General features: G+C 39.3%; 2 protein-coding genes across 7 annotated transcripts in view; one reads left to right on the top strand and one right to left on the bottom strand.

The window, feature by feature from the left end:
* Window positions 1-2039, top strand: part of ZNF750 (zinc finger protein 750) — a 58332-nt gene extending 56293 nt beyond the window's left edge. For all 3 annotated transcript variants that reach the window (XM_044453699.1, XM_044453698.1, XM_044453697.1), the window contains one exon: window positions 1276-2039. In XM_044453699.1, coding sequence (XP_044309634.1) covers window positions 1276-1993 — 718 coding nt within the window. In that variant the 3' untranslated portion in view covers window positions 1994-2039. The remainder of the gene's footprint in view (window positions 1-1275) is intronic.
* TBCD (tubulin folding cofactor D) overlaps window positions 1-24867 on the bottom strand; it is a 165535-nt gene that overhangs the window by 110735 nt on the left and 29933 nt on the right. For all 4 annotated transcript variants that reach the window (XR_006416959.1, XM_044453694.1, XM_044453693.1 and 1 more), the window contains 6 exons: window positions 18859-18904; window positions 14504-14636; window positions 12799-12944; window positions 10637-10697; window positions 7281-7355; window positions 4433-4527 (listed from right to left, as the gene is read on the bottom strand). Coding sequence is in view for 3 of the 4 variants with exons in the window: in XM_044453694.1 (XP_044309629.1) it covers window positions 4433-4527; window positions 7281-7355; window positions 10637-10697; window positions 12799-12944; window positions 14504-14636; window positions 18859-18904 (556 nt within the window). In the remaining variant the exon portion in view is untranslated. The remainder of the gene's footprint in view (window positions 1-4432; window positions 4528-7280; window positions 7356-10636; window positions 10698-12798; window positions 12945-14503; window positions 14637-18858; window positions 18905-24867) is intronic.

The following is a 24867-nucleotide window of genomic DNA, read 5'->3' as shown; positions in this document are numbered from 1 at the left end:
TAAAGAAAAAGAAGTGAACAAGGCTGGCTGAGACATGCATGAGTACAAAAGTAAATGCAAAGGTGATAATGAATTATAGTGGGTAAAATGGTATTTTGCATCCTTCACATATTCTGAGAATGCAATGGTTATCTGCTGCTTTCATTATCAATTTCATAGCCTAAACTTATGCATGTTTACTCAAAAGTAAGTTCCACTGAGTTAAATGAATCTTGCCCCCAGGTCAATTTCAACAAAGGATTTCAAAATTCAATTATCAACTGCTCCAGGAGCCATTTATTCAATTCTTTACAAACAACTTTTATGCCCAAAGAAGCACCAAGAATACAATGTATTATAATCAAAATATAATTAACATCAAAAGAATAAACTTTTGATACATATTAACATGATACAAAATTCAAACATGAAACACACCCAACCTGAAGCATGCAAGATAAAAAGTCAAACATACCAGAATGAAAAAGCAAAGTTTTGCCAAGCCAAAGACATGACAAGTATCACAATTTTTACTGACAAAGCCATTAAAGTGAAACTAAACTCCAAGGTCAGTGGGTTCTAGAACATGGCAGAAAAGGCCTAGACTTATGACCCCACTCACTGATGACCATGGTGGATCACAGAACTGGGCTGCTGTAGATGACATCAGTATGTGGGCAGGTTAAAATGAAAGAAACAATTTGATATACATAATTATATATAATTCTTTGCTTTGAAACTTCAGAATCAGTTGAACACTCTTACTATATAAAGTTTTAGACAAGATAAAAAGTAAAGCAGCAATCTGCTGAACTCCCAGTAAACTAACCTTTTTTCAACGTGCATCCTATATTTTTACACTACAACCACAAGGCAGATATATGGTCTGGCACCATAGCTCTTAAACTGCCATTAACATTATTTAAATCCATCACAGTATCCATCACAGTATGCATCAAAGGCAATTGGTGGACCATAGCATTTCTTCTATTTTATCAACTACCATGAAGATGAGACCAAAAAAAAAAAAAAAAATGGTTCCACAGAAACTTAAATACAGGTCTCTTATGTGTAAAGCAAACTTTACCCAAGTAACACATTTATTCCATAATTACATTAATGATTCTTTTCTTCCTACAGAAGAATCTATAGCACTGCAACTTCTGATACTTCATTTGTTATTAGTTAATTGCATTGCTCCCAATATGTAAATCAAAATGCTATATTAGGCCTATTTAGATACTTATTTTGCCTAACTGCACAATATAAATCTCTATTTTTTCTTTTTCTTCCTAGTAATGATGTTACCAGCAAAAGTGAAAACATACAACATACAACTGATGGTAATGAACCACCTCTGTCTAATTCTGATGACGAGGCAGGGATAGTACCACTTAATCTTTCCAAGAAGCCTGATGTAAGCATTATTCAGGAACATTTGCATGAACATTTGTGCAAAACTACTCTCCAAATGGAAAATCAGAGCCTTATGGAACTGCAGGAAATGCCTCTGAATCTCTCAGTAAAGGACAACTGTAATGCAAAACTATCCCTCCAGAGCTCATCATACACTGAAAAGAGTGAACCTCTAAAAACTGAAAAAGAAAGTTTGGAAGCAGAATTAGGAGACCCTAAGAATCACATGGACAGGAATTCCTTTGACAACCTTCTTACTGTGACACAGAGAAATGAATCTCAAGAACTCAGGACAATTGACAATTGTGACGAGCAGAAACAAACAGCAGCTGTTGCTCTTTGTCAGTTAGCTGCCTATAGCCCTAATAAAGTCCAAATAGAGATTGCAGAGAAAAACAATCAGGACAGCAATTCTCCATATACAGACTCAGCTCCTAAACCTTCAGATACTCAGGTCAATAACTGTAGCCAAAAAACAAAAGGACAAAAAAGGACCAATCAAAAAGAAGTAACAAAACTTCAGCAAGGAACAAAAAGATCACGAACAAATGACTGTAGCAGAGTATTTACTCTAAGAAAGCGAACCAGAGTATCATAATATTTCACTTTCCAATGCACTACCAACCATATGAAAGAATAGATGTCTATCAAACAGAAGGCCATTGTTTTCAGTATCTATTCCTGTTTATCAATCTGGCAGACTTATTTGATCCGTTCAGGTTGCAACATGTAAATATAAACTATCTTCATTTTAATTTATGTTTCAAAAACCCCCAAATATCCCTTGACTATGAATTGTTTTTGTGAACATTCAAATCTAAACTGAAGCCAGTGATCTTAAGTGCACTAAGGCAGAATGACTTCTACATCTACTTTTATTATGAAAGGTGTAACCTGCAATAGCACAAATATCTTATTCATGGCAAGAGGCTCATACTATGTCTGCAACTTATTTTATTCTTTGATTTTAGTTTAATTTAGCTTTTGTTTTCATTGTTCAATGTTTGCTGATTTTACAATCTAAATGTTAAAATTTCCACTCAGTTTTTAAAGCTTAGCAGTTGTGGAGTTCTGACTGGAAATACATTTTGGTAAGCAGCTTGGAGTACTCGTATTAGTCCTTGATAACATAGAGATTTATATAATTTTATTCCACATTATAACAAAGATTTCATAACAAATCTATCAATCTATAATGAGAACTAATACTCCCTTCCTAAATATCCATGCAACTGTTTTCATATAATTCCACTTTAGACTGCTGTTAATGTAATGTTTGAAGCTCTTTTAGATATACTATATCTTAAGCATCCTTTATTAGGCCTGCGGTACTTACAATGGTATGATTCCATTGATGTTGCTAGCACTACAGAACTTTAACTGAACTGCCATCTGCGTCTAGACAAATAGCTTTTACACCTCTTTAACAGAATCTTTGTTTAAGCCACACCTTAAATTAAATCAATTCAAGTCTTGAGGCTGGGACTTTCAAAAGAGTTTAAAGTGAACTTGGATGTAATTTTTGAACTTGCTGAAAGCATTTTTTTTATTTCATGAGTTATTAGTATGCAACTTTTCCTAATTTTGCAGTAAAATGCTATGTATTATATCTGCAAATAATAATCATTATGAATAAACATGTTTATATTGCTTGCATTTTATTATTTTATCTTGCATAGAAACATAAAATCCAAAATAAGATTACAAAAAAACCTTAAATTTGTTCTAGTATAAAAACATTTAACACCTATCTAATACACTCCCCAGAAAGCTACAAGTTCATACATCTACTACAAATAATATGTGCACTATGTAATGTTTAGCTACTAATGGATGAATGAGTCTATTTCTGATCCAAATCAATTTCACATCAGTTAAGTCCAATCCATTCTATTTCAATGTTATGCTTAAAAAAGAATCTGTGAAAACACTCATATTACATGTTTGAAAATGATTCTTTGAATGCATATTCCCACAAAATGTGCACTTAGATGTATTTCAAATGTACACATTACTGAACATATTTTATCCTCATATATGCATGAGTAAATGCATTGCATTATGTTTTTTGAGTCAGGAACTATATCACAAAATTAGGAGAAGTGCAAAATCTGAAGGATAACTGTACTGCAATCTGCTCTGAGGTACTGAGCATGTCAGTTTATAGTGAAACTTGCAGAATATATAGATGAGTTGACCATTGCCCAGAGTGAGCAATGTGGGTGAGCCTGAATTAGTGTTATACTAGTACTGTTATTAGCCTGGATGCTGGATTGTGCACAAGCCACGGTTCTTGAACAGTCTTCAAGGGCAGCCCCACACAGAATGTTTCTCAGTAATCTAGTTTAGGGGATTACCAGAGCATAGATCATTGAAACCAGACGATCACTGTCCAAACAGGATCATAGCTAGGCTGCCAAATGAAGCAAGGGGTGAATAATGCTGAACACAATTTCTACTATATTTTATCACAATAATCTGTTATCATAATCTTTTATATCCTGCCTCTTCAGCAGAATATTGCTCGAGGCAATAAAGAAAATTAATTAAAATTAATCAATTAATTGTATTTAACTAAAATACAAATTAAAACATTAAAATACAACATAAAAGTTACATAGAAGCATAGAAATACAGCAAGTCAGAAGGGGCCTCCCGAGCTATCTAGTCTGACCCCTGGCTCAGCCAGCTCCACTCACGACATGCTAAGAACAAAGATAGCATATCTACAGGAAACCAACTGCTGGACGATAAATCACCCAAAAAAGTGAATGTTTGTCCATTCTCAGTGACATACTTAAGGGATGGGACACACTCTCAAGGGAGGGAATATCCAAGTATAATAACTGAAAAGGCCCTCATTTGTATTTCCTCCAATGCACCTCAGGCATCAATATGCATTAGCATTTAAAATATTCCCAAAACCAAACACTATTAGAAGCATCTAAATTTTTCATAAATTTGATAAGTATTCAACATGCTATTCATTCTTGCTAAGCAATATGCATGGAACTTAGTCAAATTACAAGATACTTACCATCTGAGAGTCGGGAGGGAAGTAACAACCCTCTTCTTCCTAATTCAGCTAGGGCCAAACATCCACCATGCCAAGCATTATCAGTTTCCTGGAAACTATAATTTTAGAAAACAGGATTGAATTTAAGCTGCTTTTTCTGAGTTTTGATTTTCATCTTGTTCATCATACCTTTTTGCCAAGAATGACAAAAGGCTCTATTACATTATGTTCTAAAATTGTGCAGCAGCGAAGCAAAAAAGTAAGTCCAATTTTCTTGAAACTTATTGAAGTGTTTAGGAAGGATTACACAATGTGTGGTAGCCAACCAACACACCCTACACTACACACAGCCTAAATAAATGATAGATTCTACTGCTTCTGTCCCACCTCCCTTTTTACAAGTTTAATTTGAAGAATAATGTATTGAAAAAATGAATGCCCAGCTTGTAAAAACAAAGCAATCTTTATACCCTACCGAAAAGCAAGCATTAAAGTAAGTTTGAAGTCATCTTAATCCACAAAGAAACAACTAGGCATTGACACAGTCTTTTTATTTATTTATTTAAAGTTGTTATATGCCATCCAATACTAAAAGTCTCTGGATGGTTTCCAAAAAAGGGCTGCAAACAATCTATAGCAGGGAATAACCTATATTGTAAAATACAAACATTACATAATATGCAACAGTGCCAACATACTTACAGGATTGCATATATTTCCCTTCATACCTGCTAGCCATTAAATATGCATCTGTTTTCCAGTTTTTTTAAAAAAAAATCGTATTTTTTAGAACTTTCAAGGAACCAAAATAACTGCAGTAAATGCACAAAAAAAAGCAATTTGAAAAGTCAGGGAAATCAGTAGCTCCCCTCTCTGGAACACCTGGAGAAGCATGACAATATACAGTGGTGCCTCATTCTTCAAACTTAATTTGTTTCAGGGTGCTGTTTGAACTGTGAATCGTTCAAAGACCAAATCAATTTTCTCCCTTAGAAATAACTGAAAGTGAATTAATCCATTCCCAGACCCTAAACAATACCCATTTCAGTAAACTTAAACAGCAAGTACAGCCTCCTGAAATGAATTAATTTCGATGTATGAGGCACCATTGTATTAGAATTTACGTTAATAATGTTATGTTAGTGCATTTACTGTACTTTAGTGACGAGTGGCTATATATATATATAACCAAAAAATAAAGCACAAAAAAAGCACTGAAAAAGCACAAAAATGCACCCACTGAAAACACAGGAGAGTTACACAAGAGAAGTTTCACAGTGAGAGATGACTTGGGTACACAACAGATGATGTTTACTCTGTGACCACGTTTTTTAACTTCATGTGCAGTTAAAACATAGAAGCATCATTTGAACTTTGGAGTAATTTTATCTCGACTTTAACATTTGAACTCTGGACTGATCAAAGTTAAGAGTCATTTGAAGTACAAGGTACCATTGTATGCTAAAATGTTTACAAGTATTAAATTCTAAGAGAAAATATAATTCATCAGAAATCATAATTCCTTTAGCAAGAGAGCAAGCTGTTTAGTGATGACACAAAATCATTTAAGAAAATTAAAAAGGGATTGTGAGGTGTCCCAAACAGACCACTCCCATCTGGAAGCATGGGCATCAAAATGGCAAATGGGGTTTAATGCAAAAAAGTATAGAGTGAGGCACACTGGGGCAGAAAGTTCCAACTCCAAGTATAAGCTGATGGAATCTGAACTAGTAGTGGCTGATCAAGAAGTAATCTTGAGTTGTAATGAACAGAACCTTGAACATGTCACCCTAGTGGTAAAATTTCTCTTTCAAAAAAGGCAAGTTCTGTTTTAGACACAATTGGAAAAGGAACTGAAAAACCTTCCAGGATCAAGCTCTCCTTAAACAATTCTGTGGTGCAACTACTATTGGAATACATGTGGAGTCCAGATCACCACACCTAGAAAATTAAGTTGGAAAAAGTTCAAAGAGGAGCAACTAAAATTATCAAAGGTCGGAAGCACCTCCTGTATAAGGAAGGTTACAACAGTTCATGTTGTTTATCTTTTAAAAGGGCAGATAAGGGAATACTCAATAAAGGTACAACATTCTGCATAATATGGAGAAAGTGAAAACAAGAGGCATCTTTCTCATCCTCTCATAATATTAGAACCTGGGAGCATCCTATGAAGCAGATTGGTGGGCAAGTCAGGACAGAGAAAAAGAAGCACTTCTTCATACAGCAGATAGTTAAACTATGGAATTAATTTTCACTACCTGAAGCAAAGGCCATTATATTGAATGGCTTTAAATTAGGATTGGAAACATTCTGGAGAATACAGCTATCAATGGCTATTTGTCCAGATGGCTATATGCTACCTCCAGTATTAGCAGCAGTATGCTTATGCACACCAGTTGCAAGGAAACATGGGTGGGAGAGTGCTGTTACACTCATGCGCTGCGTATGGGCACTCATGAGCAGCTGGTCAGGCACTGTGTGAAGAGACATCTGACCGAGATGGATCATTGGTCTGATCCAGCATGGCTCATGGGTTATATTCTTAAGCCAAATATTAATTTATTATGTCAGATTATTTATACAATGACAAGCATGCATCTTTAATTACAGAGAAACAGGTAATCCAGCAGTAAAAGACAGGTTACTTTCCCTAATGGTATTTGCTGCTTATATCATTCCTGGACTCTTTTCCATTTTAAAAAAACTTGTTGCTCTACAGGATAATTTCCAAAACTTACTCTCTTTAATGTCTCTGCATAGTAATACCTGCAGAGTTTTTAATATATTGTATCTTTCTATAGCAGTGCTGGTTATAGCTACAGGTTGCATGAAAAATAAGGTACATTCTTCATACAGTGCACTGTATTACCTGAAACAGTCTAAAACAGACCCGACCACATCATCAGCTAGCTCTTTTGGTAGTCTTCCTGTCAGTCTACCAATCCTGCAAAGAGTAACAACAGTTTATAAAGGCTTTGATTCAACAGTGCACATGAACTGGCAATACTAGCAATGCTGCTAAAATACCCAGATATATATTAGAGTAATACTCTAATCAGCAGGCCTTACCTCCACGATGTAGCAAAGAATTTCTTTGAGACATTTTTAATTCCAGAGTCAAAACATTGATACTTTTGTTCTGCCAGAGCTTTCCACAACCTGGTGCCCTCCAGATGTTTTAAACAACAATTCCCAATTGACTATAGGCATTGATTATGCCTGATGAGAAATGTAGCTCAAATTAGCTGGAAGGGATCAGGCTGGGGAAGGCTGTCCTTCGTCACCTTGAACCTGGAGTGGCTCACTCAGCCACTAAGTTGATTCTATCCTACTCAGGTCCAAATGACAGAAACCTCCCTTTTACAATCACCTGCAGCTCTTTGCTAAAGATAAAGCTCAGTCTACCTGGATGTTAGCATTACAATATGGATGGCCTGGCTGAGGTCATCTCAAGGCCAAATGCACTCAACAGTAAACTGTCCATGTGCCATTCAATAGTAAACTGTCCAGGTGCCTAAACAATGAGGAATCTCTTAGAATTTCAGAGTTGGAGCCATTACCAGACAAGCAGCAGATCAAAAACAAGAAGTTCTTGTGTAATCTCCATCCAGGCAAGAGAAAAGGAACCAAAATAAATATATTATACTGAATAAGGAAACCAGAGGGTGTTTTTCCTTCTATCAGGGGAGAGCCTTATCCCAGCTTTCTCTAGTACAGGCACTGAGATATGCCTTCTTTCCTAACCAAAATGGAGAGAAGACCTGATACAGGCACCAGGAGAACTTAGCATGGGCACAGTGGGTCTTCAAGAAGTCAGACAGGCAGCTTGTACAGGGTTATGCTGACTAGACTGTATTTTTCCCTTTTGTGTATGTTTTGCCAATGATTTCCCACTGCTTATTGTTGTCTGATCAGAATCCAACTAATCTTTTCCCCATTCTGTAGTATTTTACCTGAACCCCTAATAAATCCTTTACTCTGTTTTTTACCAAAATAACAAACTGCATTCTTGAAAGGTGAAAGAGAGGAAGACTCACAAAGGAGCCACAATGTTACTGGGTCATTGTAATGCTGCTTTAACAACCAGGTTGCATGCAACATGCTGAGCAATACTGAAACCTGTAGGAGGCTGCACAGATTTCCAGCACAAAAGATCCCAGCAGAATCCTATGCTGATCATTCCCAAAGAACCAGAGTGCTTGGAAACTGAGTTTGCTCTTGGTGGTGCTAGTTAGTATCAGCTTTGGTGTCTCTGCACTAGGCCTTGCCCATGTATACTGGGTTCAAAGCCCTTTGTACTCCTTGATTTGAAGTCTAGGAGTGCCCTTGAATTTGGGCAATTAGTGCTCACTCTTGCTCATTTCAATCACGGAAATATCATCATCCTTTTCTAGCACTCTCCTTGCTCTACTCCTTATGGTGCCAGCCCTTAACTCCTTAAGCAGAGTATTTATTTCTTTTCAATCTGAAACACTTCACTGCCTTGTTTACAGAAACATGTAAATAGGTGCTCTCTATGTCCAAATGGTCCTTCATCCCCCATGAGCACTCACTAAATCTCTCCAGTCAGGTTCTACACTGCATCCAGCCAATTCTGTTTTATTACACCACAGACCAACAGTGAGGTAGACAAGTGTGCTATGTTGTTTGGAGTATTACATCAAGATGGCTATGAAGGTCTCAATTAAAAAGGAACACTTAGCCATTTGCAGCATTCTAGTTTCTGGAGCATTCTAGAGAGCTGGTGTGGTGTAGTAGCTAAGAGTGTGGGACTGAGGCAATCCGAGTTCTAATCATCGCTCAGCCACGTAGCCAACAGGATGACTTTGGGCCAGTCACAGACTCTCAGCCCAACCGACCATCCAGGGTTGTTGTTGTGGAGATAAGACTGAGAGCAGCAGCAGAATTATGTAAGCTGCCTTGAGTTCTTTTAAAAAAGTACAAGGCAGACTATAAATCTAATAAATATATATATAAATAAAATATTTATTTCCCCTTCATTACCTATTTATGGGATAGGTGGTAAAATCTGGCTGGTCACAAAGATCTTCCCCTACTCCAGAATACTTGCTTTCCACTGAGCTTACCAGACTCCACACTTTGACTGCAACTAAGATTTTCAAAACAGAGATCTTCCTGAACCATCACTCTTGCCTGGTCAATGAAAACACTTTAAAATCCTTTCAGGTATTTCTCTTCCTTTTGTAGACTCAGCATTCTCCTTTCTTCAGAGGCCTCCCTGCATCTCGCATGCCTTCCATCATAGGCCATCCTCAAACCATTTAAAGGAATCAGTACTGGCAGCCAGTTAAAATTCCATGCTATCCATGCAACCCTTCATTCAGCCAGTGCCCATATGATGTGAGAAGTGGGAGGCCCGCTTCTGCATGGAAAATAACCCAGCTTCAATCCCTGGCTTCTCCTAGTAAAGCTAGAAAAGACTCTTGTCTGTTAACCCTGGAGTACCACTGATAGACAATGTAGACTAGGAGTGGGCAGCTGTGGGAGATTCCCCTCATGAGGTTTTAAAAAATATTGCCATCAAACCATTCCATGAAACGACACAGGACTGTAAGGTTTAAACTTAGCTTGTTTACAATCTAAACTTAACTCTTTTGGCATTCTACAACTACCAAATTTAGCTTGTAAGCAAGCTAAATTGATGTTTGTACCACTGTGTAATACTACATGTGCTTTTTTACAGTAATTTAAATGTTGGGTGCAACAGAGGGCAGCAAAGGCTATATGTAGTCTGCAGGCCATCTGCTGCCCACCTCTGAGGTGGAAAATTCTAATCTACATGGAATAATGATTTGATTGTTATCGCATTCTTTACTTTTTACAGCCACAGCTTTCTTGAATACTAAAACAAAGAGCAGCCCTGAAATAAAAAGCAAGTATTTCAAGTTGGAGCTTGTTTTCTTTCAAAGACACATAGAGATCAATATAAAAAACAATAAAATAATGTTCACTCTACAATTAGTTGGCCTAATGTGGTTGTTCCCTATGCTTAAGAATAAGATGAGTCCCCAAAACAGCTGAAGCTTCGTATAGCAGATAGGACTGTAAGCTGAAGAGCCTAGAGAAAAGTGTAATGGAGAAAGAGCTGGTATCAAGTTTCACGTGTAAATTCGAAATAACCACTCAGCTCTGTAGCTTCAAATTTCTAGTTGGAGATATTTACAGATTAAGCTTGTAAAGACAAAATCATTTAAGGATACCCACCCCTTTGCAGCAGACCATCTGACAATGGTGTCCTTGTCTTTCAATCCAATCAGCAATTGCTCTGTGAAAACATATGCTTCAATGTACAATTCACAATAAGTTAATTAAGATTACCAAACATCTAGGATATTATCTTTAAACATATCTTTATCACAGACCTTTTCTAGATCAGGCCCCTTCCCCAGGGCAAGGTAACTGCTTTCTCTCAGCACCTCATTAGTTGTATTAAGAGAATGATATGGGATAATCCCATGCTTGTCAGGATAGCACTGGGAAGAAAGTATAGGGCGTTTTGAATTTGGTTTTCACTGGAGAGAGTGAACAATTGAGAGTGAACTCAAATTTTTTTAAATGGACACAATTTTATAATGAAAGAAAATTCATAACGGTGCAGGAACTGGGGAAGGGTGGTGCAACAACCTGAAAGTGACGTTATGAGCAACAACCATCAGTTAGAAATTGCTTTGGTACAGCAAAATTCATATAATGGAGATATCAGTTGGCCATCAACTTGGATCAATAGTGTGAGCACAGCAATTGTCCACAATGATAGCACTAGCTGATTCAAGGTCCTTTTGATGGCTTCATTACAGTCTGTCTCCTGTCATCCCTGTTAAATTATTCTTCGGACATGGCAGCTTATGTTAAATCCAAGCCCCCCAAGGGCTTGTTTGCACTAAAATTTAAGCAGTAAGAGTAGCTATCCTCCTCAGTTCCAGTAGTAACTTGCTTTCTTGCAACTTGTTTTTAAGTGAGTGTAAATTAACTTACTGTGATAGTTAATTCTACATACACTTTGGTGCCTGCATTCTACTGCTGGCACTATTCAAAGAAATGGAGCTATAGGGCTAGTTTTTCTCCTGCTTTTGGCTTGAATATTTTTTTAACATAATACATCTGTGAATATCTGCCATACATTATTAGCCCATAAGAAACATACTAACCCAAAGGAAAGTAAGAGCAGATTAATTTTCTGTAGAAGCAGAGTGCTATGAAAAGTACTCTAAGCAACAAAACAATGAGCAGAAGACTATTACAGTCTTGAAAGCGTTTAGTGCACAGTAGTCCTTGGACTTTGCTAGTATGACATTAGAGCAACTTGTTTATTGAGGATAAATATGAGATAGGCACTCAAGTACCCTCTGGATGGCTTGGAACAAAACTCCCTTCAGACCCAGACAACCTAACAAACCATCAGGGATGATGGAAGTTAAAATCCAAAGTACCTGTAAGGAACCAAAATGCATACTCCTGCTTTAAATACCTTTACCTATTTTAAAATGTTGTATGTGCACAGGTTTTTACCAGCATAGGTACTCTTAAGACAACTATGACTACTCCTACATTAACAGCTTATAGCAGTTTTAAAACTGCTATCCCAGAAGGCACTCTAATAAATGTAGTACTGTGCAGCAAGCATAGAATACACCATTCCAACCTACAATTTCCCTGACTCATAGCAGTCAAAGCAACTTCAGTCTTATACTGGTCTTAAAAAAAAGGGAAAATGTACATATCAATCTCTGAAAATTAAGTACATAAGGTTGGAATTATTGTTAGCTGCACCATTCAGCCATATAATCAAATATTTAAGTCTCATTAAGTTTTGCAAGATTTAAAAGAATTTCTATGTGCTACAATCAACAAAAAATGACTCCTCTCCTGTTGAAAATGTTATCATTATACACATGTGAAGCCGTGGTTTTAAAAATCTTTGGATCCCAGATTACTTTAAAATGGAGGTCATAATATAGTCCTATTTTTCAGATTAGAAAACAACATCATCTAGCCATTCACTACAGGGACGTTTGGGGCAGGGAGAACCAGAAGTCAATACTATCTAGCTGACAATATATTTTTCCTAAAAAAGTTAAACACATCTTTGCTGAAATAATTTGCATTCTTGTTTCCTAGCTCAAATGCTTCTATATAGCCTGCAGTGCTTGATCCTGTTTAGTCTTGGAAGCTAAGCAGCATCAGGTCTGGTTAGAATATGGATGGGAGCCTCAGTCCTGCATTAAGCAGGGGGTTAGATCCAATGGCCTCTTCCAACTGTACACTTCTATAAATCAGCATTAAAAGCAAACAGGGAAATTAAATTCACAAGTTGCACAGGTCACAGTGTGAACTCTTACATTGCTTCCTATCTGCACCAAACATACCTACAACATTTTCAACCTCTCCTGGAATGTCATATTCCTCTTCCTCCTCTTCTGCAACAACAGTTGCATTTTCTGCTTTCTGTGCAGCAGAATCATCAGCAGAAAGCTGCAGATTTGCAGCTAAAGATCGGAAACCTCGCTGATACCTAGAAAAACAATCATATGTTTACAATATTTTAATAGGTACAGAGTTTTGCTGGACGTTATGTGGATTGTTTTCAAAACATTCTTGATGTATAAAACACATTTTCCAGTATATGAAAATAAGTCTTGCACTTTTCTCTGGGAAAACAAAAAACAGTGGAGGGGTTGTTGTTAGTCGCGAAGTCGTGTCCGACCCATCGCGACCCCATGGACAACACTTCTCCAGCCCTTCCTATCCTCCACCATCTCCCAGAGTCCACCTAAGCTCACACCAACTGCCTCAGTGACTCCATCTAGCCACCTCATCCTCTGCCGTCCCCTTCTTTTGCCATCTATTGTTCCCAGCATTAGACTCTTCTCCAGGGAGTCCTTCCTTCTCATTAGGTGGCCAAAGTATTTGAGTTTCAGCTTCAGTATCTGCTCTTCTAAAGAGCAGTTAGGGTCGATCTCCTCTAGGACTGAGCGGTTTGATTGCCTTGCAGTCCAAGGGACTCGCAGAAGTCTCCTCCAGCACCACAATTCAAAGGCCTCAATCCTTCGGCGCTCAGCCTTCCTTATGGTCCAGCTTTCACAGCCATACATTGCAACTGGGAAAACCATAGCCTTGACTATACGCACTTTTGTTGGCAGGGTGATGTCTCTGCTTTTTAGTATGCTGTCTAGATTTGCCATAGCTTTCCTCCCCAGGAGCAAGCGTCTTTTAATTTTTTGGCTGCAGTCCCCGTCTGCAGTGATCTTGGAGGAAAATAAAATCTGTCACTACCTCCATTTCTTCCCCATCTATTTGCCAGGAAGAGGTGTTGACAACCTCCAGGATCCAGGTCCCTATCCTGTCCTTGGCTTTCTTGAGTAGCCAAGATGGGCAAGGGTCCAGTAAGCAGGTGGTAGGATGTACTTGTCCAAGCACCTTGTCCACATCAGGCCGCAGCAACTGAAATTCATCCATCAATTGTGGACCAGACGGCAACATTGGCACCTCCCCCGAAAGTTCTGAGTCACTAGTGGAGTCCAGCTTGTGACAAATCTGAGCAATTTTCTCCCTGGAATGCTTGGCGAAGTCATCACAGCAGGCTGTCGAGAGTGGCACAAGATCTTTTTTTGGGCCTGGATGAACCAGCCTCTGTACCACCCTAAAGAGCTCTGCCAGATGGCATTGTGAGGAGGCAATGGAAGCAGAAAAGGTGGCATACATACTAGATTTGCCATAGCTTTCCTCCCCAGGAGAAAGCGTCTTTTAATTTCTTGGCTGCCATTTAGGATTTTATTTTGGTACCAATGTAAACCTAAGTCTATCCTTAGAAGGAGTATTTAAGTGCAGAACAACATATGAAAAATGCCATACTAGAAATATAATACAAAAGTATGACAAGGAAGAAGTTGCTTATATTATAGAATACAAAGGTTTCCATACCACTATACCTAAACCAGAATTTCTTGTCACCAAATGAATAACTGGTAATCTATTACTCATACACGTCAAGTAGTGATAGATTTTAGAGTTCAGGTTAGCCCAATGAAAAGAAAGAAGGCAAGTTAAAACATGAGTTTGAGAAGAACAAACCTCCATTTTGCCACCTTTGGCTTAAGAAATGCCAGGCCAAGTCGCTGAACGAGTTTCACTCCCAACTTGCGAAGAAGCGTTTGGTTGGTTTCAGACAGCTTGCAGTTGTCAAGGCATTCAAGTACAGTAGAAGCTGTAAGGGACAAATTTCTTTATGATAAAGAGTACCCTAATTGTACATTCTGTTTTATTTTCTATGCATGGTATGAATAAAACATTCTGCTAAAATATAGTAAGTGGTATCCAGACCTAGACTGCTTCCAAAACAGGCCTTCACTATACTGTCACCCTGCCTCACTCACAGTCTTTCATGAGGGAGCAATGGCATCACTTTCCACTGTGACCCTCCTGCGTTTTCTTACCCTTTCTTTCCTTTTTGTTCTTACCACAGATCATCCAAGTTATGGGGGTGGGGGAATGGAACAGCTGCATAATGCTTCCATTGGCAGCACTAGAAGCCCTCTGTCTGCAAGCTCCTTACTCATGCCTGAAGTAGACCCACTGAAGTCAATTGGATAAATTAGTCATAACCAACCTAAGTCCCATTAAGTTCAGGCTGTCTATTCCAAGTATGTTTAAACCTGGACACAACACTGACTATACATTCAGCTTCTAACTCTAGATCTATTTATCACGTGCAGTCTAAGAAGTTTTGAACCCAATTAGGACTGACCCAAAAGATCTATTAGTAAAATTCAATGTGTAGTTAAAATAAAAGATTTCCCAATCTCTTCCAGAAAACTTGCTACAATAGGCAGTTTGCAGTCTTGAGTTTAGTAAACTTATACCATATGATAGCAGGCTTAAACATAAACTAACTTCAGTAAATTTTCTGGACAACCACAACTTCCTTTGTTATCTGCAAAAGGGTGACCAATTCTGAAGGATCTAAGTTATAAATTATTTTGGGATCTTCTAATTAAACAGTTTATTCATATTAAAATTTCTTTATGCTTATTGTGATATAAACCCAGAATATGCATGTATTAATACATGCAAATTATGTTGTAAATCGTTACTAATGAACATAACGTTCCTTTTTGTCTAGGAATGCTCATAGAGTAAAATTAGGGAATTAAAAGATACTTGAGATGAAAATATTACTATTAAGGTCCAAAGAATGAAAGACGAAAGACTGATTATATTTATCACCTGAAGCAATGCTCAAGTATGTAAAAGAATGTCCCTAGGGCTACTTTATTAATAGACGAACCGGTAATCCTGCATAGTTCCCCCATGCACTGTTCATTTTTCCAGAATAAAGAATGATTTTAAAAGTTGATGGGGAGCTTGTTCTGTTTCATACATCATAGCTTTAAAAAGTTTACTGGAGCTTAAATACAGAAATATTTCCAACTTCTAGATAATTTATAAATATAAGGAAACATTTTTATAGCTAAAGTGTAAAAAGGAAATAGTAATATATCAGTCTGATTTCAGGCTTGGTTATGGGACAGACCTTGGTCGCCCTGTATGATGACCTGTGCAGGGAGAGGGACAGGGAAGTGTGTCCCTGTTGGCTCTCCTGGACCTCTCAGCGGTATCCTTCTGGATAGGCTGGCCAGGTTGGGGGTTGGAAGCACTGCTTTGTGATGGTTCCACTCCTAGGTGGGTGGTTGATTCCAGAAGGTTGTGCTAGGGCAGTGGTGGTGAACCTACGCCACGAATGCTGCAGTGGGCACACAGAGCCCTCTCTGTTGGCACATGAGCAAAGTCACCCCAGCATCGCCCTAGCAGCTAAGCATCAAATAACAGCAGACATAGGGGCCATGTGCATGCTTGGAAAGGAGTAGTGGTACCAGGTGACTCATTAGCCACATCTTGTCTGAGCTTTCACATGGCCGGTCAGTGCGTTGCCAAGGATATACATAGATTTGCTTGGAGTGGCTGTGAGTTGTTTTTAATTAACTAAAACCTCAGTATTCAGGTTTTATTGCAGTGCTGGTACTTTGTGATAAATAAGCAGGTTTTGGGTTGCAGTTTGGGCACTCAGCCTCTAAAAGGTTCTCCATCTCTGTTCTACGTGATTGTGGCTCTGCGCCATGGCAGCTTTGCCATGGAGTTCCACAGGGTTCTATTCTATCCCCCATGCTCTTTAACATCTACATAAAACCGCTAGGAGAGCTCATCTGGAGGTTTGGGTTGCAGAGTCATCAGTACGCTGATGACATCCAGCTCTACCTCTCTTTTACATCTAATCCAGGTGAGGCAGTGGATGCCCTGAACCAGTGTCTGGCTGGGATGATGCACTGGATGAGGGTCAATAAACTGAGGCTTAATCCAGACAAGACGGAGGTCCTGCTGGTAGGTAGTTCAATCTCCTGGGTAGGTATTTCCAACCCTGTTCTAAAAGGGGTTGCACTCCCCCTAAAGGCTTAGGGTGTGCAATTTGGGAGCGCTCCTTGATCTGGCGCTGACCCTGGAATCCCAAGTGACAGCTGTGGTGAGAAGTGCTTTTCTTCAGCTTCAGCTGATTTATCAACTGCACCCCTATCTGGATGAGCAGTGCCTAGCAACACTGTCCCATGCACTGGTAACTTCCCGGCTGGACTACTGTAACACGTTCTAAGTAGGACTGCCCTTGAAAACAGTCCGGATACTTCAACTGATTCAGAATACAGCTGCCAGGTTGTTAACAGTGACTGGCAGGTTTGAACATGTAACACCGGTCCCTTACCACCTACACTGGCTACCATTTGAGGTGCGGGCCCAATCTAAGGTGCTGGTGATGACCTATAAAGCCCTAAAAAGCTTAGGACCTGGTTACCTGAAGAAGTGTCTCCTTCCATATGTACCTGCCCTCCCCTTAAGATCTGGGTCAGAGTCCTTCTCCGGAAGCCTTCCTTAAGATTAGGAAGGTGGTTACCTGGAGAAGGGCCTTCTCTGTGGTCATGCCAACTGTGGAATACATTCTCCAGAGAAGTTTGCCTGGCGCCATCACTTTATTCTTTTCAGTGCCAGGCTAAACCCTTTTATTTTCCCAATATTTTAAGGTATGACTGTTATTTTAATATGGGTTTTATTGTCAGAAATCAGTTAGGATGTTGTGTTTTGTTTTACTTTTTGTCTTGCTGTTAAACCATCCTGAGACTTCGGTAAGGGACGGTCTGAAACAGTTTATTATATAAATAAATAATATAAAGAGTGCAGAGGTTTCCTCTGTTCATATGAATCATATAGCAATGTGCATGGCTGTAAATGTCAGTGTTGTTACTGGCTACTAATAAAATGCTACAGGAAAATGAGGATATGGCTTCAGCACCTGATAATTGGCAGGGGAGGGTTTGAAGAACTCATTCTTTCCAAATTCTGATGCAAGCTGACCAGAGCTGGACCTCCAAGACTAATGGTCACATCAGAATGCAATTATCCTTCTGATTTCACTATTCTCTATAATTTTGTGATGTACTGCTCAGTTCCAAGATGCTTAAAATATAATTTTAGAATATTTAAGAAGGATTAGAAACAGATTAATGCAGAAATGGGATGGAATAGACTTATGAGTGATAATAGACACAGGTAAAATTGACACAGACTGGGAAGAGTGTGATCACTCCATCTGTTCCTGTCTTCATCTGCTCCTACTTCAATCTGAGGTATGGGTCAATTCACACGGAAAAAATAATAAAGCAATCAGGGTATCATGCATATATCCAAATCCACTGTAAGAATAGAAAAAAGTGAAGTATTTTTAAGTAACATTGTCATGGCCCCTGATACCCGTGGGTACTGTTCCCTTTTCCTCTCTGTAGACCCTTGTGCCTCCTAAAAAAAATTTATATTGGGGCTCGGGGAATTCCAAGAGAAATTTCCACAACTTGGGCAAAGTCCAACCAGAAGATGTGCCTTCACTCAATTTGAAGTGATTCCCCTACCCCAACCACACCTGTACTGCATGCCATGCTGTTCTGAAGGCTCGTCTATCCTCCATCCAAGCTTTTACGGATTGTAGCAAAAAGGAGATAGGACAGTCTCCTATCAAGAACTCACGTCTAATGCAATGGCTAAGACTGTGGAACTGGGACTTAGGTGATCTGGGTTCTAGTCTGAAGTCAGCCATGGAGCCAACAGGGTGACTTTGGGCCAGTCAGGCTCTCAGCCTAACCTACCTCACAGGGTTGCTTTTGTGGGGATAAGATTAAGAGATGGAGAATTGTGTAAGCTGCTCCAATTTTTTTTAAATAAAAAAGATGGGATATAAATCTAATAAATAAATAAATTCTCAGGTCCCCAGCCATCAGGGGGAGATGATTAAAATTAATTCCACTGAGGTCAACAGGACTTCATGATGCTTATATCTGGCTGCATCAAGTTCATTGTATTTAGAATGTTTATAACAATTTGATGAATCTTACCATAGGGTAAAACGTCCTCTCTTTTGCCATGTTTAAAAAGTTTTGCCTGAAAAATTGAAAAAAAAAGTGGTATTAAAATATTAGAATAGTAACATCAACAAATTTTATTTCAAAGTATTTCTCAGAAAGGCTAGAATAGTTTTAAATAAAAATTATAAGCTCCAAATATATCTCTTCTTGGGCACCAAAAGTTAATCCCTCCTGGATGCTCAAGCAAAATCCAGGCAGACATTACAGATGGAATCAGCATTTGAGAATATGTAGATGCTCAGATGCAGACACAGGCACCTTAGGATCCATGAGAACAGTCTGACTTTTAAATATTTTGGGAAGGATATTTTGATTAAAGATGAACTGACCAGAATCTGCATTGTCCACAGGAGCAGTATCAGCTATTCAAGGGAGAAAACTGTTTTTCTAAAAGAAATGTTAAATCATCATCATTCCACTGCTGCCTAATAACTCAATCATGCAAAATTTTAATTTGATCTGCACTTTAAGGCATGAAGAAACACTTAAATCATAAATTGCAGGCTTTCTTCTGCAATCTAGAAGAAGCATGACACATCTCAATTTCCGAATTAAGCCTCAAATGCTATCACACAATTTGTCTATTCTTGACATATATTGTAGAATCACAAATCTGAAAGGGACCTCAAAGGTCATCTGGTCTAGCCTCATGACAATGCAAGAAATAACTCTTCTGGTATAACATCTCTGACAGATGGACATCCAGGCTCAGTTTTTAAACTTCCATTAGAAGTCCACCACCTAGGAAGTTCTTGCTAATGTTTAGTTGAAATTTGCTTCCTTGTAAGTTGAACCCTCAAGTTCAGGTCCTGCCGTCTCCACTATCAGACAATAAATTTGCTCCATCACTTGTGTGGTGGCAGCCTTTCAAAAAATTGAACATCATCATCATATTGGCTCTAAATCATCCAGGATAAATACCGTATTTTTCGCTCTATAAGACACACCTAGTTTTTAGAGAAGGAAAACAAGAAAAAATATTCTGAATCAAATGGTTTACTAAACTATTTAATAAACTGTAACAGAATACAGTAATACTGTATTTTAACCTTGTAAAGTGAACAGCAGTCAACAGAGGCATTAAGAACCATCATCACTGTCATTAACAAGAGAGAGACTTTAAAGTTCGAGTACTCTTCTAGTTTTCGTTGAACCCATAGAACTCATCATCGCTAGAGTCAGAATTTATGAAGCTCTGTTGCTCACAATCACTGACATCACGTTTTTCCACTGTCTTCATATAAGATATCATCTTCGGTTCCATCCAAAGCATTGCTAATTCCACATTTTTTGAATGACTGTACAACGATTTCCTCCTTCACTGAGTGCCATGATGTTTTCACCCATTCGCAAACTTGAGTGATAGTGGGCCTCTTCATTCGTCCAGTAGGTGTCAGATCGTGATTACCAGCAGCCATCCACTTGTTCCACTCTCCTCGCATAAAGACCTTGAATGGTTTGTTGATGGAAACGTCGAGAGGTTGCAACTGGCTGGTAAGACCTCCAGGAATTACAGCTAGATGAGTCTTCACTTCTTTAAAGCACTGTTTTGTAGTTTCGCTTGTATGTGCTCTAAACTGGTCAAGCACTAATAAGGCCGCGCCGAGCGCGTGCCGGCCAGGTGGTGCCATGTGGTGCAGGTGGGCCGACAGCATCCCGCCGGCGGTGGCAGGTCTTCCCGGGTGCTGGGGGTGGGCAGTCCGTCTCTTCGTGGCAGCCAGCGGATAAAAGCCTGCGGCTCCTGCTCCGCACCCCTCCCCATGAGCGGCACAGCTCTCACGTGTGCTGGGGGGGGGTGCGGAGCAGGATGCACCGAGTGCGTGCCGGCCAGGTGGTGCCATGTGGTGCAGGTGGGTCAGCAGCGTCCCAGCGGTGGTCTTACATGTCCCGGGCGCACCATGCTGCACATCTGACAGACTTACTGCACACACATATTCGCTCTATAAGACACACAGACATTTCCCCTTGCTTTTGAGGGGGAAAAAAGTGCGTCTTATAGAGCGAAAAATACGGTATACCCAGCACTTTCAAGCTTTCTTCATAGAACTTTGCTTCCAGACCGCTCACCATTTTCATCTTTCACTTGTCTTACTGACACATTCCACTTTGTCAAAATTATTCTTAAATTGTGGTACCAGGAACTTGACATGGTACTCTATATGAGGTCTGACCAATAGTATAATCTGAACAGACTAAAATTACATTATCCCTTTTATTTACTACTCTGTATTGCTGAAATCTTGCTTTTTTTAATGTGCTATCTTCAAGCCAGCTGTTGCTTACTTTATATACCAATATTTGCCTTTCTAAATGCAGGATCTCATATAACTCTGTTGAAATACATTTTGTTATAGTCCAGTTCTCTAAGCAGGCACGATCACCTTGAACCCTCTTTTTGTCTTCTGTAATACTAGCTACCCCTCCCTGCTGTCATCTGAAAATTTAAGGAGCATTTCCTCCATACAGAGTCAGATATAAAGAAGTTAAACACTTGGCCCAAGAGAGAAACCTAGGAATCTTTTTGTCAGTTCAGATTAACTGTTAATGAGCACTTTTTGAATAGTCTCTCATCTAGCAAGAAATCAAGATTTACTATATCCACATCCTTCTCTTGAAGGATACTTATGTTAGTCATGAAGTCATGCCCGACCCATCACGACCCCATGGACAACATTCCTCCATGCTCTCCTTTCCTACACCATCCCCTGGAGTTTACCTAAGCTCACACCAACTGCTTCAGTGACTCCATCTAGCCACCTCATTCTCTGCCGTCCCCTTCTTCTTTTGCCATCTATTGTTCCCAGCATTAGGCTCTTCTCCAGGGGGTCCTTCCTTCTCATTAGGTGTCCAAAGTATTTGAGTTTCATCTTCAGTATCTGGCCTCCTAAAGAGCAGTCAGAGTTGATCTCCTCTAAGACTGACTGGTTTGATCTCCTTACAGTCCAAGGGACTCACAGGAGTCCCCTCCAGCACCACAATTCAAAGGCCTCAATTCTTCGATGCTCAGCTTTCCTTATGGTCCAACTTTTACAGCCATACATTGCAACTGGGAAAACCATAGGCTTGACTATACGAATTTTTGCAGCAGGGTGATGTCTCTGCTTTTTCGTATGCTGTCTAGATTTGCCATAGCTTTCCTCCCAAAGAGCAAGTGTCTTTCAATTTCTTGACTGCAGTCACCACCTGCAGTGATCTTGGAGTCCAAGAAAATAAAATCTGCCACTACCTCCATTTCTTTCCCATCTATTTCCCAGGAAGTGAGAGGACCAGATGCCATGATCTTAGTTTTCTTAATGTTGAGTTTCAAGCCAACTTTTGCGCTCTCCTCCTTCACCCGCATCAAGAGGCTCTTTAGTTCCTCTTCACTTTCTGCCATTAGAGTAGTATTATCAGCATATCTGAGGTTGTTGATATTTCTCCCGGCAATCTTAATTTTGACTTGTGATTCATCCAGCCTAGCCTTTTGCATGATGTGCTCGGCATATAAGTTAAATAGGCAGGGCAACTATCTACAGCCTTGCCATACTCCTTTCCCAATTTTGAACCAATCAGTAGTTCCATGTCCAGTTCTCACTGTTGCTTCTTGACCCGCATACAGGTTTCTCAAGAGACAAATAAGATGGTCTGGTACTCCCACCTCTTTAAGAACTTGCCACAATGTGTTGTGATCCACACAATCAAAGGCCTTAGCACAGTCAATGAAGCAGAAGTAGATATTTTTCTGGAACTCCCTAGCTTTCTCCATGATCCGGCATGTTGGCAATTTGATCTCTAGTTCCTCTGCCTCTTCGAAACCCTGCCTGTACTGTAGCACTTTTAACTGCATCGTCTTTTATGATTTTGAATAGCTCGGCTGGAATACTGTCTCCTCCACTAGCTTTGTTGTTGGCTCAGACTTCCTAAGGCCCTTTTGACTTCACATTCCAGGATGTCTGGCTTGAGGTCAGTGACCATCCCATCATGGTTATCACCATAAGATCTTTCATATATAGTTCTTTTGTGTAATCTTGCCACCTCCTCTTAATCTCCTCTGCCTCTGTTAGGTCCCTGCCATTTTCGTCCTTTATCATGCCCATCTGGAGAGCCAGTGTGGTGTAGTGCTTAAGAGCATGGGACTGGGACTCAGGCGATCTGGATTCTAGTCCCCACTCAGCCATGGAGCCAACTGGGTGACTTTGGGCCAGTCACAGACTCTCAGCACAACCTACCTCACAGGGTTGTTGTTGTGGGGATAAGCTGGAGGAGGAGAGATGATAAGCTGCCTTGAGCCCTTTGTAGGAAAAAGGCAGGATATAAATCGATAAATAAAAAATAATCTTTGCATGAAACGTTCCCTTCATATCTCCAATTTTCTTGAAGAGATCTCTAAGTCTTTTATATTCTATTGTTTTCTTCTATTTCTTTACACTGTTCATTTAAGAAGGCCTTCTTGTCTCTTCTAGCTATTCTCTGGAATTCTGCATTCAGTTGGGTGTATCTTTCCCTTTCTCCCTTGCCTTTTGCTTCCCTTTTTTCCTAACCACTGCAATTTCCTAGCACTGCACCTGTACTCCAATAATTTCCAAGAATTACAGACAACAGTTCTGAAATTTCACACACAAGTTCTTTTCTTTCTTTAAAACTTTTGTACCCTGTCCACCACTGACGTCCTGGGACAGCTTTTAGTACTTACAACAAATCCCTTGTACAGTTCATGGGCTTCCATCCCTGTTTGCCTTCATTTTTGCAGAATTAACTGCCCTGCCCAGCTCCCCACTATTCCTAAAGGGTCTAATTTCATTCTCTGTAAATCTCCTAAACTCAGAAAATGCATCATGTAAATCAGGCCTACAGGAAATAACATGACAGAATAAGAACTCTGTGCTAAATGTTCAGCTTTTATATGACCTTTTTCTTATGTGCTTAGCCCTCAGATGACCTTTTTCTGGATGTACAATTGCACCTTCATAATTCAGAATAATGAAAAAGTTATGTTATAACTACCCTCTCCCTGTTACTGCAGACATCTTCACCACTGTGCTTGTTATATAGGACTTGGTTTTCTTAGACTTTGTGATACATGTTCCTCACATAAAAGAAATGATAGAAGAGGGGACAATGCAAAAATACATCTATTTGCCATCTAAGATCCATGCATTCAATACTGACAACTTGGGACAGTTCTTTCAACACCAGCTGTGGGGTGGAGTATGGAATCTAAGCAAGCATGCCCAACTATGAGGTCAAAGCAATTTTCCAACCCCATAGTTGTGAAGCCAAAAACTCCTATGGCCATCTGGGCACTGTCTAGTAGCAATAGGACTGCACTGCTTTTTTAAAAAAGCAAGTTACACTGTGATAAGATGCAAGGAAAATACTAGAAGTAGGAACTTAGTATTTTCATGCTTTTTTTTACTGCAATCTGAGCCCACAACACATAATCATTTTTATAATATAGGTTAGTTAGCAATCTTGCTATTTTATCTACCAAACCTATAATCCAATGAACATCTCATTATTTTATGCTATAAGACAGACTAGCTGATGCTCACTCAACCTGCACATTTCAAGTAACACCCAATGATCTTACAGAACATGCATCAACTCAAAAACAAAATAATAATCATGGCTGTTATCTGGGACTTTGAACTGGTAGCAGCAAAAACTGGCCTGTGAATGAATAAATGAGCCAATATGCAATCCAGCTAGCAACACTTCTTATTCCTCCAAGTGTTTCATTACTTGGAAGGAGCTTGTTTCAAAGAAAGTCACTTGTATGTTTATAGTATGATCTTATACATGCCTGCATTACTGAAATCAGCTGAAGACAAAACTGTACCTTCCATATTAATACAATAAACATGAAGCAAGCATAAGATCCATGTACTCACTCCACATTTTTTACTGAGCAGTTGCCCACATGTCCATCACCAAATCACTATGTGGCTATGAGTATGACTCAATGCATATGACACAGAAACAGACTCTAACACACCCATG

The sequence above is a fragment of the Varanus komodoensis genome, unplaced genomic scaffold (genome assembly GCF_004798865.1).
Source record: "Varanus komodoensis strain SLA01 unplaced genomic scaffold, ASM479886v1 scaffold7_1, whole genome shotgun sequence".
NCBI classification, from domain to species: domain Eukaryota; kingdom Metazoa; phylum Chordata; class Lepidosauria; order Squamata; family Varanidae; genus Varanus; species Varanus komodoensis.
This window is presented reverse-complemented; position numbering and strand designations above follow the sequence as displayed.